Here is an 18,297-nt window from a genome sequence, read left to right as displayed (position 1 = left end):
AAGGAAAAAAAAAGAAAAAAGAAAAAGGTATTTGTTCTTGCTTTTTCACTTAATACCACAGATATCCTTCCCTATCAGACCAAGTATATAGGCACTTTATTCTTTTAAGCTGCTTATTACAATTCCCTAGGACATACTCCCTACTACAGATCAACATTTAAGCGGCCTCCAACTGTTTATTCCTACAAATAGTGCTGTAGTAAATGTCTTTGAATACCCTTGCAAATATTTCTATAGTTTAGGTTATATACATGGAGAATTTCTAGACCAAATACATGCCCCCTTAATCCTGGCCCTGGCAAAGAAGCTAAAGCAGTGGCACATCTGCCAGCGAGTCGGGGGGAGCCCAGGCTCTGGTAGACATCAACACTCATTTGCCAATCCTTCCGGTCATTCTAAACTTTTCAGATCCCATTTCCTTCACTTTAGGACCTACCTTGGCGTTTTCCTCATAGTTTCGGAGTTCCAGCAACAGATTTTGTTTTTTCTGGCTCAGCTCTCGGATCAGGTCCTGCTCTATGCTGGTGTCCATGAGATTCCCTCTCATTTCAGCTGTGCCTGGCAGGTAGCCCCGGACTGCACCAAAAGAAACACTCATCAGAACAAGGAACGTCACAACATGACTAGGTCTAGTAGCAAGTCATCAATTACATGTCCTTAAAAACCAAAAACCTATGTTTTCATCTCCCCAACTTGGGTGAAATTATTAGAATAAGAGAATATCAATACTAATGCTTCATAGTGGGATAACTTGTATTCCCACCCAATCAAATTAAAAGTCTGACTTTTCAAGGATTTAGCTCGACCCTGTTTACTTTCCTCATCCCCATTTACTTTCCCCATCCACAGAGCAGCAGATTAACTGCATGCGGCCATCCATCCGGTAATCTCCCTCTACCACACCAGCAACTGCAGAAGAAAAGTTGTCTTTAAAGATGACTTCCCCTGTTCGGTCACTTCGAGCATCGACCTGCAAAAAAAAAAAAAAAAATCAAAAAATAAGAAATTGAAACACTGCCTAGGCTAGTTTTTTAGAGTTGAAATTAGTTGCAAATGTCAGTTTGTCTAGCAGTTTTCGAGAGCACCCTCTGGAGGCCTCTGACTTCTCAGAAGGTACCTAAGACCATTGGGGTCAGGGGACATTAAGGGGCCTCAACCAGCTTGCTTTCTTCCTTTAAAATAAATAGATAGGAGCCATTTTACATCATGATCTTCATATAACATTTCATTTGAGGAAATGCATTGGCTGAGAGGCAGTACATACAGTACACACAGCCTAGTACAAAAGCCCAAACAGATTTCAGCTCTGCTACTTACTACCTATGGGATCTCAGGCAAGTTTCTTAACCATCCTGAGCTTGGGCTTCTCATCCAGGGAACAAGAAGAAAATGAAAATAACAGCACATGCACCTCACAGAGTTATAGAGTCCTACAAGAGTTAACACATGTAAAGCACTGGGAACAGGTCTGACCCATAAACGATGAAAGAAATGTCAGCTCTGTTTAAAAGGTTATTTTTATTACATAGAAATGTATAAAGTATATTTATATCTAAAGTTTGAAAAATTTTAAGCTAGCCCAATCTTCCACCGTAACATTCTATAATACCCACTTTAGATACCCTCCTCTTCCAATCAAAACCATCCAGATATTTTACTTTCTCCTGTTCTCTTTCAGTCTCCTCAAGAGAGGCAAACAGGGCCTTCCTGGTGCAGAGGTTGAGTGCTGGGCTGCGAAGCTGCCCGCAGCCTCTGCAGTGCCGGTTTGATCCCCGGCCACAGGCGAGGGTCCCACATGGCACGCAGACTTCTCCTGGCGCACCCGCTGCTCCCCTCAGCAGTATATTTCATCGGTCTGCCTCTTCTGCTCCCCGCTCTGGCTCTGGTGAATTCTCTCACCCTCCCGTGCTTCTGACTGTACCCAGTGCTTGTATAAATAAATAAATAAATCTTTAAAAAAAAATTTAAAAAAAAGAGAGGTAAACAACTGACTGATCAGAAACCAAATGTTATCTCCAAACAACAAAAATGATTTTGTTCCAAACAAGAACACATATATTAGCAACAAAAGGCTAGCTGAAGACCAGTATTTTCTAATTCTTGAATCAAATATAATTTATATTCCCACAGAATATGGTCCATTTTACAGACTTTGAAGTTTCTTAACAAGTAACTACACAGTCTCATCTTACAGTTTTTAATATCCACACCAAAGACTCTATCAGGTGGAGAAACAGGAACCAACATAATAGCTGCTTAGACCCTGTTCTTTATACAGCACAAAAGGAAGGTTATATGGTACCAGGCAAAAGCCAAGGAAAATCAAAGAAAAGACAGGAATTAACTGATCTCGCCAGCAATGCAGCACTGACAGATCAGAAAAGTAGGAACATGGTATCCATGGAGATCTGGCAACCTTTTAGTTTCTAGCAAGACAATCCTGACTTGCCAAGACTGCAGAAATTCTGATTGGAAGTTAAAAAGGGAAAGAAAGCAAAAAGGTTTACTTTGAAGTCACAGCTAGAAAAACAATATAACATAATTGTTCCCATTATTTTTCAGAAACTCTCAAAGACTTATTAAAACTACTATAGAAACAGTTCATTATTAGCTTATTAAAGTTCCCTTTTTTATTAGGATCATCCTAGTTGAATGGATCCTCATTCCTTCAAAGATGAGATTTAGAGAAAACCTTCCTAGAGATTTCCCCCCAAATAGGGCTTATACGACCAAAGGACACTTACTCAATAGTACTGACCACTACAGAAAAAAAATGTGGAAAGAGGATGAAGTTAAGGTTGAAAACACAGTCCAGCAATACATGCTTGTATTCTCAAGTTACTGTTCTGAATCACATAGCTGATACATCTCAGACAGTTAATACTCAGAACGCTGCTATTTAGACTTACCTTCCCATTGGACCAACCAGTTATCAGTTCACATACTCCATCAGAATTAAGGTCAAAAGCATGAATGCTCACCGCATAATTTTTGGACTGAAAAGGAATTTCAACAATTAATATAGAAGCCTCTCAATAACGATCAAATTATTGAATATTGAGAGGTTAAGTCATACTAACTTTAATTCTCCAATAGCGGGATGTTTTGTCATAAACTCCAACTGTGCCATTGGAAAGGGCATAGCCAAATCGACTGCCATACATGGGGCAAAGAGAGGTGATTTTCTGCAAAAAATAATAAACAAAAATACACCTGTCCATTAAGGTTCATTTTAATGTGAAGCATGGCTTTATAAAATTTTATGTCTTGCTACAAATCTGTTAAAACTAGGTATCAATGCACTTCCAATTCATTAACTGGGAATGTTTTCCCCTTCACTGTGATCCATGTCAAGATGACATGGACCCTCAGAATTATTTAAGCATATTATTAATTTAAAAAAACAACCAGAGTGGGCCTCCCTGGTGGCACAAGGGGTTGAGCACAGCACTGTAAGGCTATCCATAGCTTCTGCAGCACGAGTTCAATCCCTGGCCAGGGAACTACCCACACAGCACAGCAGACCTCTTCTGTCTCGCCCACTGCTCCCCTCAGCAGTGTATTTCAGTCAATCTGCCTGATCTGTTCCCCTCTCTGTCTCTGGTGAATCCTCTCACCCCGTCCCACACCTCTGGCCTGTACCCCAGTTCTTGTATGCACAAATAAATAAATCTTTAAAAAAAAAAAACAACCCATGGTAAGATTGGTAAGATTCAGGAATTAAGGAGGAAATAAACTGGCATACATGATCTAGATTATGTATAATAGATGTTATACACATTAACTCAAGATACTTAATGGTTATTCCAGTTTCCTTAACTTGTAATATCCTACAGTCTAAATTTTAAAGATTTGCAAAATCCACAATTAAATTATCTTTGCCAGGGAAAGGTTTTCAAAAATGCTAGGGAAAGGTTTTCAAAAATGAAAACCTAAGGACTTAAGTATGTGTACATAACAATATTCAAATGTGTGTTACCAGAAATATTTCTAGGACTGTTCAAGGAGCTGACCTCCTTAAAAGGATAAAATTTTAGATACTGTGGCCTCCATGGTAGCCTAGGGGTTAAGTCTCAGCACTATCACCTCTACAGCCTGAGTTCGATACCCAGCCAGGGAGCTAACACACATATAGCACAGCAGACCTCCCCTGTCTTGCCCCCTGTCCCTCTTAGCAGTATATTTCAGTAGATGTGCCTGTTCTACTCCCCACTCTGTCTCTGGTGAATCCTCTCACAACCCCCCACCCCCAATACCTCTGGCCTACAACCCAGTTCTTCTACACAAAAACAAATTTTAAAAAGTTAAAAAAATGTGAGATACCGAACGAAACTATCCTTTAAAGTTACAATCAAAGTATGATGAGATCTATCATCTTGCAGATTTACTTTCTAATTCTGACCCTAATACGGGAGATATTAAGGAAAATATAAAGCAGAGAATACTTATGTAATTTCCTTTACACCTACACATTTTTGACACAACCACCCACTTCATTAACTCTGAATACAAAGTGGTATGTAGGATTTCAGAATGATTTAGCTCAAGACATTCTTTTGGCAATACTTAGTACTGTTCAGCTGCCAGATGATAATTATGATTTTGCTGAGCTAGGAAAAGACATTTGAGTTCAGAGCAAAATAAAACTGAGAGGACAGGAAAATGGCCCTGAAATAAAGATTTCATTAAGTCCACATTTTTATCAATTGGTTCCAGATTCCCTAACCCTGGTCTTGATCAGTTCATGGTTTCTCTCTTTCGTGGACTAGGATGACTCTCTTCCTCCTTCATTTTGGGTGGGTCATTTTGGCTGTCTCCTAGAAGAGAGTGGTTCCGGCCAAAAGGAAGCGATACAGGATGTTGAAAGGCTTCCTTCCTCTGTGATGTACAGCTCTATCTATTCCCCACTGTCAGTGCCTCCTGACTCCCTGAGTTGTGAGCAGATGTCCAGCACTCTCACTTGATGCTGCACTTCTGACATGCTGACCTCTCTTGCCACAGTAAGCAGAAGTATGTGGTGCGCTTCTTACCTCTATTTCTGTCATTTCTGCCACAATCTCATCTTCTTTAAAAACTCGGATATCAAAATCCTCAGAGCCAACAAGAAGCTAAATGGGGGTGGGAGGGAGATATCATGCATATTTAGTTCAACCAGTGCACACAACAGAATTTCCACAAATAAAACATAAAAATTGCATAATACTTGGTATGTTGCTACTGCCACCCAAGAGCTCCAATCTCCCAGTAACTCGATGCTCAGGGAGGGACCCTGTCATGGGGGGGTCACAGGTTCATCCAGTGACGAACAAACGGCAGTTACAGACTTCACCCTGCCCTGTGTGCTACACAGCCAGCCAGGTCTCGTTCTTTCATTAAGCACCTGAAACAGGTTCCTGGTTTAGTGCCCTTTTTCCTGCAGATGGAAGCCCAATCCAAAGGCAAGAACTCAGTATTCATGGAGAACAGGGGGTAAGTTAGTATCCCACGCAGCACTTCAATGGCTACTCAAGAAGCTAATTTCTAGAAAAAATTGTTATAATAATTTCAAAGGCTAAGAGGCAATCCCTAAAACTTCTAGATTCTGAAAGAAAATTGAAAAATACTTATTAATATGGTTCAAAGAATTGAAGCAACCATACGATTTTGAATATGACTGTAGTTCCATTAGCTGTTCTGGCCTCTGTCCCCACCCCATGCCTCTGAAATATCAAGGCCTAGATCTTTATATTAGACAAACAGAAGGGATTTTTTTTTTTTTTGTTCAAAAAAGAGGGGAAAGATGAATGAGGCCAGTTAGTTCATTATTTAGGCAACAGAGCACCAAAATTAACCATGAGGGCCTCCCTGGTGGCGCAAGGGGTTAAGCACAGCACTATGAAGCTGTCTGTAGCCACTGCAGCATGAGTTCAATCCCCAGCAAGGAAGCTACCCACATGGTGCAGCAGACCTCTCCTGTCTTACCCGCTGCTCCCCTCAGCAGTGTATTTCAGTTAGTCTGCCTGTCTTGCTCCCCACTCTGTCTCTGGTGAATCCTCTCACCCCCTGCACCTCTGGCCTGTACCCCAGCTCTTGTATGCATAAATAAATAAATCTTTAAAAAAAAATTAACCATGAGATGCTAACAAAGTGTTAGCTCTCAAACATCATGGGAAAATTTTTTCAGCTGAACACACAAGAGAATCACATCCTCCCCCACAGACCTCTTTCTTCCCATCACCATCAAAGTCACACAAGGCCAAGGACTGAACATTATCTCCAGTAACCTGAAAATAAAACCAAAAATCATTAATAATGCCATCTTTCTTCACTTAATGCAAATATATTAACCACATGAGAGGATTATACAAACTACCAACAGGCTATTCAAAGTACTCATATCCTTTTTGAAATATACAGAATTATAAATGTCCTATTTTATTTTTATATTCATTAGAGTCAATAATCTTAAATTAAAAATGTTTAAGTGTCAGAGTGTTTGTTCTTACCGTCCAAAAGAGATCGTTTCCTTTATGATCAAAACCCTGTAGAGCACAATTTCCACCAATAATTGCAAGAGGTGAGGAAATATCTCCCAATGTCCCTAGCACAATTGCATTTGCCCCATCTGCTACCTAATAAGGAAAAGAAATAAAGAGACATAAAACCTCAGATACAAGGATTTACAGAAAGCCTGGAGGTAACACAGATCCTTATTTTTCTTTGGTACTTAAATTCCTCTGTCACCCTTTACGAAAAGCCACATGGTCTCCTGAGAGGCTGGCCACGGCTGTCCACTCAGGACATTAACTGTGGCTTATGTGAACTTCTGCTCGGATGAGGGCAGAGCCACATAAACCCGGGCCCTTGATCACTCACACCAATCTACTGCAAAAAAAACTGCTATAAAATCTGAGGCTCTCAAAAACCACCAGGTTCTATAGGCAAAATTTTCCAGAGAATCAAGACATATGCCTTTAAAATACCCACTTTTGTAACTTATTTTAAATGGAAATCTTTTTAATATTTATTTATTACCCAGTTCTTTTACTAACATTCTAACTGTAAAGTTACTAAAAAGTACAAAGAGTAATAAAACCACCATGCAGAATTAATAAACATTCCAGATTTCAGTGACATACATATGCATAATTTATTTTTGGAAGATTCAAGAACATCTTTTTTTAAAAAAGATTTATTTATTTATACAAGAGCTGGGGTACAGGCTAGAGGCGCTGGAGGGTGAGAGGATTCACCAGAGACAGATTGGGGAACAGAACAGGCAAACTGACGAAATACACTCCTGAGGGGAGCAGCGGGCGAGACTGGAGAGGTCTGCTTCGCCATGTGGGATTCTCCCCGGTAGGCCAGGATCGAATCCGCACTGCAGAGAACATGGACAGCTTCACAGCGCTGCGCTCAACCTGTTGCACCACCGGGAAGGCCCTTCAAGAACATCTTTATAAGCACTAATACTGTATGGGAAAACAGTCTTTACTTATACCATCTCTAAGTAAGAAAACCATAAAGAAAAAGCGTGGCTACAAAGGAAATAAAAGCCTTCATAAGAAACTAAACTGCTGAAAAAAGAAACTAAACTGCTAAATAATCTATCAAAAACAAAGTTAAAAGGTGAACAACGTACTAGGGAGGATAACTGTAATTTATAGTAAGATAGAAAGTTAGTAAAGAGCAAATAAATAAGAACAGTAAGTGCCTCAAGCTCCCCCCAAAAAATTAACAGGAAATTCACAAAAGAAAAAATGCAAATAGCCAACAAACACAAAAAATGTTCCTTCTCACAATATATCATTTTTCAGATTAGCAAAGATGAAAAAAAACAATACTATCCATTGCTGGTTAGGGTCTGATAAAACAGGTACTTTCATATTCTGAGAAATAGATAGAAAAATGGTGGTCTTTCTAAAGAGGAATTTAGCAATATCTATTTAAAAAACTCATCTAAACAGGTTTAACTCAGCAATTACAAAGTTGAATCCTTATGATCATTAATTTTATGTGTTAACTTGGCTGGACCATCAGACCCAGATATTTGGCCAAACATTATTCTAGATGTTTCTGTGAAAGTATTTTTTTAGATAAGATTGACTTTTAAATCAATTTACTTTGTTTCTGTTTTTGTTTTTTAAGATTTATTTATTTTATGTATATAAGAACTGGGGTGTAGACCAGAGAGGTGGGGGGGGTGAGAGTATTCACCAGAAAGAGTGGGGAGCAGAACAGGTGGATCAACCGAAATACACTGCTGAGGGGAGTGGCAGGCGAGACATGAGAGGTCTGCTGTGTCATGTGGGTTGCTCCCTGGCTGAAGTGGCTGGCCTTGATAGTGCTTTGTCTTTAACCCCTGCACCACCAGGGCAGCCCCTAAATCAGTAGACTTTGTATAAAGCAAATTACTCTCCATAATATGGGTGGGCCTCATCTAACAAGTAGAGATCTAAATAGGAAAAAGAAGGCCCTCCCCAGAGGAAGGAAAGATTCTGACACCAGACTGCCTCTGAATTTGAGTTTCAACATCAGCTCTTCACTGGGCCTCCAGTCGACCAGTCTACCTTTTAAATTTCGAAACCCATCCTTTACAAATGTGTGACCCAATTTCATAAAATGAATAAATCCCTAGTGGGCCTTCCTGGTGGCCTAGGGTTAAGTCTCAGCACTATCCCCTTTACAGCCTGAGTTCAATCCCCAGTTAGGGAGCTAGCCTACATCTGGCACAACAGACCTCTCCTGTCTCACCCACTGCTCCCCTTAGCAGTGTTTTTCAGTAGATCTGCCTGTTCTTCTGCTCCCCACTCTGTCTGGTGAATCCTCTCAGCCCCCACACCTCTGGCCTATACCTCACTTCAAAGCAAAAAAAAAAAAGTATAAGTAATCCCAAAACTCAGTATCAGCCCTGTTCGAAACCATAGGGAGAGTACATTTGTGACCTTGAAACAGACAGATTTCTGAGAAGGACAGAAAAAACAATAAATGCTCAGGAAAAAGATTGATGATTTGAACTTCACTGAAGTTGAAACTTTGCTGATAAAGGAATTGTACAAGGAATGTCTACAAATCAATAAAATACGGGTGAAAAAAGACTTAGGTACTTCGTAAAAGGCATAAATAGACAACAAGCACAGAAAAGCTGTTCTACATCACTTTTTTTTTTAAAGATTTATTTATTTATTTATACAAGCACTGGGTACAGTCAGACGCGTGGGAGGATGAGAGAATTCACCAGAGTCAGAGTGGAGAGCAGAGCAGGCAGACTGACAAAGTACACTGCTGAGGGGAGCAGCGGGTTGCAGGAGAGGTCTTCGTGCCATGTGGGACGCTCACCCGGTGGCCGGGGATCGAACCGGTGCTGCAGAGGCTGCGGGCAGCTTTGCAACCCAGTGGTCAACCACTGCGCCACCGGGAGGCCCTGTTCTACATCACTGTTCATGAGGAAATGCAAAATGAAACCACAATGAGATACTACTTAACATTAAAACATTAAATCTTTAAGATAAGTAAATAAATAAAATGGCTAAAATTAAAAGACATAGCACCAAAAATTACAAAGAATATGGGACAACTGGAACTCTCATACTCTTCTGATGGAAGGGTAAGATGATACAACCACTCATATGTATTTACTCAAGATATATTAAAACATATGTCCACTAGGCCTCCCTTGTGGTGCAGGGGTTAAAGACACAGCACTATTAAGCTATTGCCAGCCACTGCAACATGAGTTTAATCCCTGGCCAAGGAGCTAACCCACATGGCATAGCAGACCTCGCCTGTCTCACCCGCTGCTCCCCTCAGCAGTGGATTTCGGTAGATCTGCCTGTTCTGCTCCCCACTCTGTCTCTGGTGAATTCTCTCATCCCCCACACCTCTGGCCTACACCCCAGTTCCTGTATGCATAAATAAATAAATCTTTAAAAAAAAGGCCACAAAAGACTCATATAAAAATGTTTATAGCAATTTTATTCATAGAGGTCAAAAACTATTAACAGCTCCAGTGTCCCTCCCACAAGTCTATCATGAAAGAACAGATAAGCAATTATGATATAGTCTCACAATGGAATACCACTCAGCAATGAACAAGAACTAAAGTCATGAGCAACAACATGGATGATTTTCACAAATACATGGAGTGAAAGAAGCCAGACAAGAAAGAATATATTCTGTATGATTCCATTTGTGTGAAATTCAAGAATAGGGAAAGCTAATCTATAGCTATCAGAGCAACAGTGATTGTCTATGGAGAACAGAAATTTCCTGGCACAGGACACAAAAACATTTTCTAAGTGATGGAAATGTCGTATAGTTTAAGGTCTGTGCATTTCACTGTACATTTTACCCAAATAAAAAATACCAAAAAAAAAAAGATAATTGCTTTTCTAGGAACTTATCTTAGGAAATAGAGAAACTGGCAAAAATCTGAGCATATCAAAGTATGAACTATGGAAATAACATAAATATGCAGCTATATGGAATTAAACAAATTTTGATATATTAACACAATGAAATACTATGCAATCAATAAGAATAAAACATAGATATAGAGATACCTCATATAAAGATGTTCACAAAATAATATTGAATAAAAAGGCCATGGAATGGAAACAACCCAAATGTCCATTAACTAACAACTGGATAATAAAACATGGTATATACATACAACAAAATATTATTCAGTCCCAAAAAGAATGAAGTACATGCCACCACAAGGATCAAGCCTGGCAATATTACGTTAAGGGAAAGAAGTCAGTGACAAAAGGCCACATATTATATGATGTCATTTATATGAAAAACCCGGAATAGGCAAAGCTATAGAGACAGAAAGTAGATGAGTGGTTGTCTAAGGATGAGAAGTTGAGGGAAAATGGGAGGTGTCTACTGATGGGCTTGGGCTTCTATTGGGATAATGAAAATTTTCTAAAATTGATTGTAGTGATGGCTGTACAACTCTCTGGATAAACTAAAACCACTGAATTGTATGGTATAGAAATTATATCTTAATGTAGCTATTACAGGAAAAAAGTAAAAGGCTACACTTATACAGTATGATACCATTTTGTAAAAAGAAAAAAAATCAATTATATATACACTTAGTAAAAAAAACCTGGATAAACCAATTCAACTGAGTCAGGTATCACCTAATACCTATATAATGCTATAAATTAATGTTACCTCAATTTTCAAAATAGTCGTCTAAAATACAATGTTCTTTTCTCTTCTGAAAGCAAAAAAAATGTTATTTCTACATGAAGAAATATCATTGATTTTTTTTTTCTATTTGCTTCCCTATCTTTTCTATAAAATTATGAATTTACTTGGGTATTAAAGCTGCCTATAGTTGACAGATAACAAGTCACATTAAGTACTTCTCCTATAAACTACTGCACTAAACTTTAATGCAAAGCCACTGGAGACTTGTTTGCTGGTTTTCTGGCTCTTGGCTGAATTCTCATTAGGAGATCTTGACAGATGGCGGTATTATAGCTACATCTCATGAGAGACAAGCTGGAGTGTCACCAAGTAGTTACCAACCAAATAAATAAGTGTCAAGTAGATAAAGCAGATGTAAATGGCAAGCCTTGCTGATTACTTAACTATAAGTCACTTAATAAACAAACCAAAATAAATGTCTGCTCTCTTTCAAGCATAAAAAATCCAAATGGGCATTAATGAGTAATGACAATTGTATATTTACAAAGGGGGATACTTACCTCTCTGTAGAACAAATCTGAATTATTGTAGACATCATAAGCCAAAAGGTTAGTCTGTGTCCCCACTAACAGAGTGTCATAGCCAAGTTCAGGGTTCAGCACTCCTGCAGTCAGGCAGCTGACTGCCTGGTTAATGTTGAGAAGTGAAACATCGGACTCCAGGGGGCTCTGCAAGACTCTGGACACACTGAAATGCTGGCTCCGTTTATGAGGATTGTGAATAAAAACCTAAAGCAAAAGCAGTTTATTACATTTCCTTAAAATACCAAAAATGTAAAATTAACCTATTTTTTTTAAAGACCCAGGTTACAACAGATGTAAACATTAAGAAGTCACTTAATCACCTTAAGGAAACTTAAAACATTTATCCACAGTTCTGTGCTAGCCTTCAATCACTATGATGGGTGGAAATTCAGTGGCTTTTGTCTTGTAAAATACAAGGTAATGGACAAGATCCAGTATTTGCTATCAGAGCAGCTCATATACTAGTTGACCAGCTAGTGGTCAAAGCAGTCTTATAAAAATGGCTTATTGCTGGTTAACCTTTAGGAAGCTTCGACCAGCTACAAGATCACTGGAAATAAAATAATAAACATGTCCGTTAGTATCTTTCACCCAAGCCCCTAATAAATTCACTTGTTAACCCTTAAAACTGTTACTTTTAAAAGTTAAAACTGTTAATTTTGAAGCCTGCTAGTGAGGAAATCTGTTTCAATTAAGTTATACAAATCAAACTTCTTGAACACTGTCATAGTCTAAACTAATAAAGATAGAATCAAATAATTAGCTCAAAGTTCATTAATTTGGCATTTTCAACTATAACAATCACCTCAGTGTCTGCACAAACCATCCAATTTCCTTGGGCTTCATATGTGAAAACAAGGTTTAGACTAAAACATGCACTCTCAAAAAAGCAATATGGAGTGATCTTAGAGTAGTTAATGTTCCTCCAAAGGTCACAATACAAAAACAGTGTATCTGTGGTATAAAATTTCATTAGGAAAATTTTTCTTGCCTTAAAAAAAGTTTTTTAGGGGGAATATAAAAACAAAAAACAAAAAACAAAAACCCGGGCCTCCCCGGTGGCGCAGTGGTTGAGCGCTGGGTTGCGAAGCTGCCCACAGCCTCTGCGGCGCCGGTTCCATCCCCAGCTGCTCCCCAGCCACTGGAGGAGGGTCCCACATGGTGCGCAGACCTTTCCTGCCGCCTGCTGCTCCCCTCAGCAGTGTACTTCGGTCCTTCTGCCTGCTCTGCTCCCCGCTCTGGCTCTGGTGAATTCTCTCACCCTCCCGCGCTTCTGACTGTACCCAGTGCATGTGTAAACAAAAAACACAAATAAATAAATAAATAAAACATGCCTCTATTAAAAAAAAAATACTTAAAAAAAAAACCAACAAAAAAAAAAAAAACCAACAACGCAGGGAATGCACTGGACTGGAATCCCTTTAAGCCCCTTCTAAATCTAAAATTCAATCATTTTAAATGAGTACTTCATCCCTTTGGAATAAATCCAAACAGGACTAACTTTTAATTGTTACCTCAACAAGGAAGTCTATTCAATAAAAAATAAGTTTCAAAAGAATTGACTAGAAACATAGAAAAGGTGTGTGGTTACTGTTCATATTCTCATTTGTGTAACACTTTACAACAAGCTTTTATAAATGTTACTGAAGGTCACACTGATATGGCAGAAGGTTCAGATCTTGAGACTGGTGAGTGATAGGGCTCAGACATGATGCCCGGGGTCTGCCTCCAGACCCTGAGCTCATGCTTCCTTTTATAACAGTTCTGAACAGAAGAATTCCCACAGAGCAGTCTAGTAATTAGATATACTGAGAAAGAACAGGAAATAACTCATGAATTGTTTGTCATTGGAATGAAAGAGTTTGAAGTTTATTGTCAAGAGCAACAAAAATCCCAGGAGTCTGCCTTCTCCCTAATTCCCCACCTGTGGTTCTCTACACACAGGGAAGCTCCCAGGAGACCTACCTGTGTCTTCAGGCCAAGCTCAGTCACAAAACAAATGGACCACTTCTGGCGCCTTCAACCAAAGGACTGACTAAAGTTCACACAACTTCCTAACTGAGGGCGTGCTGCTGACAATATAAATTCAACAGGCCCCCTCAGATTCAGGCTAAGAGGAAAACATCCCCAGAGGTAAACACTAATGTTCATCTAGCAAGAAACCCCTGTTTAAAGTATTTTTGTTCATGTTCAGAGACCAGACCCCAGATAGTAAGGTCCGTGTTCACAACAGAGTCCTAATAATAAAATCAAAGATGAGGGTCCGGAATGATCAAGGAGGGCTTTAAGCCTTACCTGGAAAGTTTGTTTTTCAAGGAGGACATATCTGTGTTACCTGGATCATAAAATATTATCAAAAAAATCTTTAAGCCTCAAGATAAAAGGTCAAGTCAGAACTCACAGACTTGTTTAAAGTTCTGAACACAAAGGGTCCAACTTACACAAGACTTTTTTTTTTTTTTGTCATCTTCAGAAGCAGACCTACATTCCAGAGTCCTGCCTCATTCTAGGTCACATTAGTGAAAGGGCTTCCCCTGCTTCCACTCCTACTGCCTCCCTGAGCCTGACTGCAGCACATCCTCCAAGTACCAGTCAAAATTATGCTTTATCTAAAACAAATCAAATCCCATCACCCACTTAACCAAAACCAAGGTCTTTACCATGGCTTACAAGCCTCTGTATGACCTGGTTTCTGCTACCTCACTGGCTCATTTCATTCCAGCCCCAGCAGCCTCCTTGTGTTCCTGGAATACAATCAGCATATTTCCTTCTGATTCCTCTGCTGGAAGACATTTACCACATATCTGCAGGGCTTGTGTCATCATTTCCTTCCAACTTCACAACAAATGGTATCTTAACAGAGGCCTATGTATCTAAAATAGTAATCTCCCTTTATCCCCATCCCTTTATTGGATTTTTTCCTCCTGTGAGGACAGTGTATGTGTTTCATCTCTCCCTCTCAAATGTAAACTCCAAGGGGGTTGAGACTTGTCTGCCATACCCTTGCAACTGCATAGCTAAGAACAGTGCCCAACACATAGGTAAGTCCCCAGTAAAAATTAGATGCTGAGCTAATATCAATGGGACCTTTCATCCATTTATTTTGCTGCTGTGCATCTATAGCTGAACCAGTATGAAATTCTTTTGTGCTAAGCACTTTATTCTTTAATGAAAATGAATCATGCTTTTTACCTATACATCACAATGCCTATCATATGAAATAAATTTGCAGAAGTGTCTTGAAAACTATACATCCTTATATGTTAGCTTATACCACACTGAATCAGAGACATGCACTCAAATCACATTTGCACCACTTTCTAGTTGACAAGCCGCTACCATGACTTTGAACCACTACTCTAACCAGTAAAATGGGAGTAATAAAAAGCAATTATTAAAAGCTAACAATTATGTCATTTTACATGTATTATCTTATTTAATACTTGTAACAATCCCATGTGATTGATACTGTTATTAAGTGCCTTGCCTCAGGTCATGAAATGTGTAGGTAATGGAGCCAGGATCCACCACAGCCGTGTCATGCAGCTGCCCCTTGGCACTGCAGCGATGCTGAAATCATTAATAAGGCTTTGCCAGCGTTAGAAGTAACTACGCTTGGTGTCACTGGATTTCATGTATTCGGACATGCCTCCATCGGCACAGCGTCTTGATTTGCCTTGTCCCTTATCCACTTGGGCTACAACCAACTGAAAGTAGGGAATACAGCTTTAACTCTGAATTCTCAACATTCAGTACAACCAAGGTATTCAGTAAAAGTCCGGCGAATGTTGAATGACCTAGTCTTTTCCACCTCTGTGACTCCCACACCTTGCAACGTGCCTGGCACATAATAAGCACCTAGTAGGTACTTAACGAATAAATTATGGGAAAAGACATGTATGTACATGGATAAAAATCAAAAGTGCGGGTGAGTCATTTAGGAGTCGCTGTATTCGCCAACTGCTCCCCTGTAAAACTGGCCTGACAGACAAATGTGAGGTAGTGGAAGGATTTCCAGAGTACCAGGTAGAAACTCTGGGCTCGAATCTGGGGCCCGCTAATACTACTATCCCTGATCAGGCCCAACCCTCACAAGAGGACTTTTTCCCCCTAAGCTCCCTTTCCGTATGGAAACCCCAACACTGCCCAAGCGCCTGGCGCCAAATAGGACTAACTTCTCAGAAAATCCATTTTTCGTCTCTCCGCGCAGGGTGGAGCGCTGCTGGCTGAGTGACAGCCAACCGGTTGCCTGGCAACCCGAGCTTGGGGCGGGGCCGGCACAGAGGGGCGGGGTAGAAGGGGCACGGCCTGCAGAGCCGAGAGGACCCCGGGGCGGGCTCGGGGCGGGTGGGAGCGGTTACCTTGCCCGCTTGGGTGGCAGCTGCCAGGCATGGATGAATCCCATCGTAGCGCCCTACGGCCACCATACGGGGGTTGATTTTGTGGCGCAGTTTCAGGGTGAACACGGGCAGCAGCATGACGGCGGCGGCTCAGGGGGACGGCTGGCGACCCGAGACGGGCGCAGCAGAGCCGGCCTCAGCCGCCGCGGCGAGGCGCGCGGGACCCAGACCCGCCCGCCCGGCAGCCGGGCCGAGCGCGAAGGGGCGCCAGGTGAGGGTGGGCCTCGCCCCGCCGATCTTTCTGCGGCTGCGCAGAACCGCCTCGCCTCTTTGCGGCTGCGCAGAACCGCCCCGCTCCTTTGCGGCTGCGCAGAGCCGCCACCCTCTTTTGTGGCTGCGCAAATTTACCCCCTTGCTTTGGAGCCGTGAGGCCATGCTTCCCTCTAGGTGGATGTAGTGGGCAGGAATGACACAGGGCAGGTTTTCTGATCCAGCAGAACGGGTCAAGGAAGAGTCCTGGAACCCTCAGTGGCTTTGCAGGTTTTTTATTTAGATTTACCAGGCACATGGCAGGCTGGCAGGCCTCCCAGCCCCCAGCAAGTCTTCACTGTATCTGGGCTCTCAGGCATTCTCTGGTGGTCTCGGCTCTCTGCTCTTCCATTTGTTCGGCTTCTCTTCTCTTGGCTTCTGCTGGCGTCCCCGTGACGCCGCCCTTAAAAGCCCAGTCTTAGCCCAGGTGAATCCCATCTACATATGCCCACACCCTGCTCCAGGTGCCGGCCATCAGGCATGCATTCAGGACTGCAGCATTCCCTCATCTATCCAATTGGCGGGAGGGCAGAAAACCCTGATCCTTTTACCTTACCCTACGGTGGAGTTTTGTCTTTTCTTGTAACTTACCCGCAGCGAACAGGACAGCAAAGGAATGACTCTCCTATGGATTCCACACCACAACCATCTCTATTGTACACATGACCATGATCGAGCCAGTGCAACCTCAGGGGTTTAGAGAGCCTAACTGATGTGCTCCCAGCCCATTCCACACCCTGCTACTGCTGTTGGAGAAATAAGTTCTAGACTTTTACCCAGGCAGGGGAAGAACAAGCGGTACTTCAGGAATGGTGAGGTCAGGAGAAGCTTTATTACCCATGCATGAGGTCCCAGACCTGGGTAGCCCCTTAAGGTCTTGAGCACCTGGTTAAATACCAAGGGTTCGTTTTATACACAACTGTGTCCATATCTGTTATGGACAAGCGATTGATAACATCGCTTTTCGGCAGGCACAACCATTTGCAAAGTCCCAGACAAGGGGGACAAGACAAGGGGGGAAAGATGCAGGGATGCCTGGTACTGTGGATGGCTTTGGAGAGAGAGACCAGCTTGGCGGGCTGCTCGACGTTGTAGATAAGAGTGCTGAGGCCCTGATCATGAATCTTGAAAGGAAGGAGCTGTAAGTAAGCAAACTTGTTGATTATGCCTGCATTGGAATGGTCATTGCACCTGGGCTGGAAGTTCTGCCAGAATCTTTATTATATTCATTTGCTCAATAATATATTTTTTAGGGTCTAATATATTTCAGACACTTTTCTAGACCATAAAAATACATCAGTTACCAAAAGATAAAAACTCTGCTTTCCCTGGGCTGACATAGTAGTCGGCAGAGATGAGCACTAACCAAGAAAAAACCGTTGTAGGTCATTTGGTGGGAATCATTATTGAGAAAATTAAAGGAGGGAAGAGGAATAACGGGAGGGAGTACAATTCTAGATAGGTTGCAGGGAAGAGACCCCAAAGAGACGTGACCGTGGAAGGAAGCAGGGAGTGAACCTACTTTCCTCTGTTCCAGCAGAGGAAGTTCACTCTGGCTGCCCTCTGGAAATACGTATTTACTGGTGGAGGGATGAGATAAGTAGGAACTAACAGAGGACACTGAAGGAGTCATCCCATTTTGCAGATGACATAACATTACCAGAGTCACTCCCTCCCTTCACAACTCTTCATTGGTTTTTCAACCAAAGAAATTTCAGCCTCTTTGACAGATTACATGCAGAGCTCCAAATTCTGCCCACCTCTGCAGCCTCATCTTTTGCCACTTATTGCCTCAAATTCATTCCCTTCTCAGAAGCTGCCTCTAGCTTATCTGCCTTGGCTCACATTGGCCCTCTAACTAGAATGTCCTTTCCTTCACTTCCTACCTTCCTTCCATCTTTGATGACCAATGGCCATCACCC

At 41.4% G+C, this 18,297-nt stretch overlaps 1 protein-coding gene across 1 annotated transcript in view; it reads right to left on the bottom strand.

Moving 5' to 3' along the window:
* Positions 1–16,269, bottom strand: part of LOC119249225 (Bardet-Biedl syndrome 2 protein homolog) — a 28,795-nt gene extending 12,526 nt beyond the window's left edge. The window contains 9 exon segments of the mRNA XM_037516408.2: positions 437–576; positions 835–970; positions 2,910–2,996; positions 3,081–3,185; positions 5,031–5,108; positions 6,201–6,263; positions 6,486–6,611; positions 11,703–11,930; positions 16,088–16,269. Of these exon segments, the coding sequence (XP_037372305.1) occupies positions 437–576; positions 835–970; positions 2,910–2,996; positions 3,081–3,185; positions 5,031–5,108; positions 6,201–6,263; positions 6,486–6,611; positions 11,703–11,930; positions 16,088–16,204 (1,080 nt within the window). The 5' untranslated portion in view covers positions 16,205–16,269.
* Positions 16,270–18,297: the final 2,028 nt, after the last annotated feature.

This window comes from Talpa occidentalis, unplaced genomic scaffold (assembly GCF_014898055.3).
Source record: "Talpa occidentalis isolate TD23 unplaced genomic scaffold, MPIMG_talOcc4v2.1 talOcc4.17, whole genome shotgun sequence".
In the NCBI taxonomy this organism is placed as follows: Eukaryota; Metazoa; Chordata; class Mammalia; order Eulipotyphla; family Talpidae; genus Talpa; species Talpa occidentalis.
The sequence above is the reverse complement of the archived record's forward strand: the minus strand, read 5'-3'. Positions and strand labels throughout refer to the sequence as shown.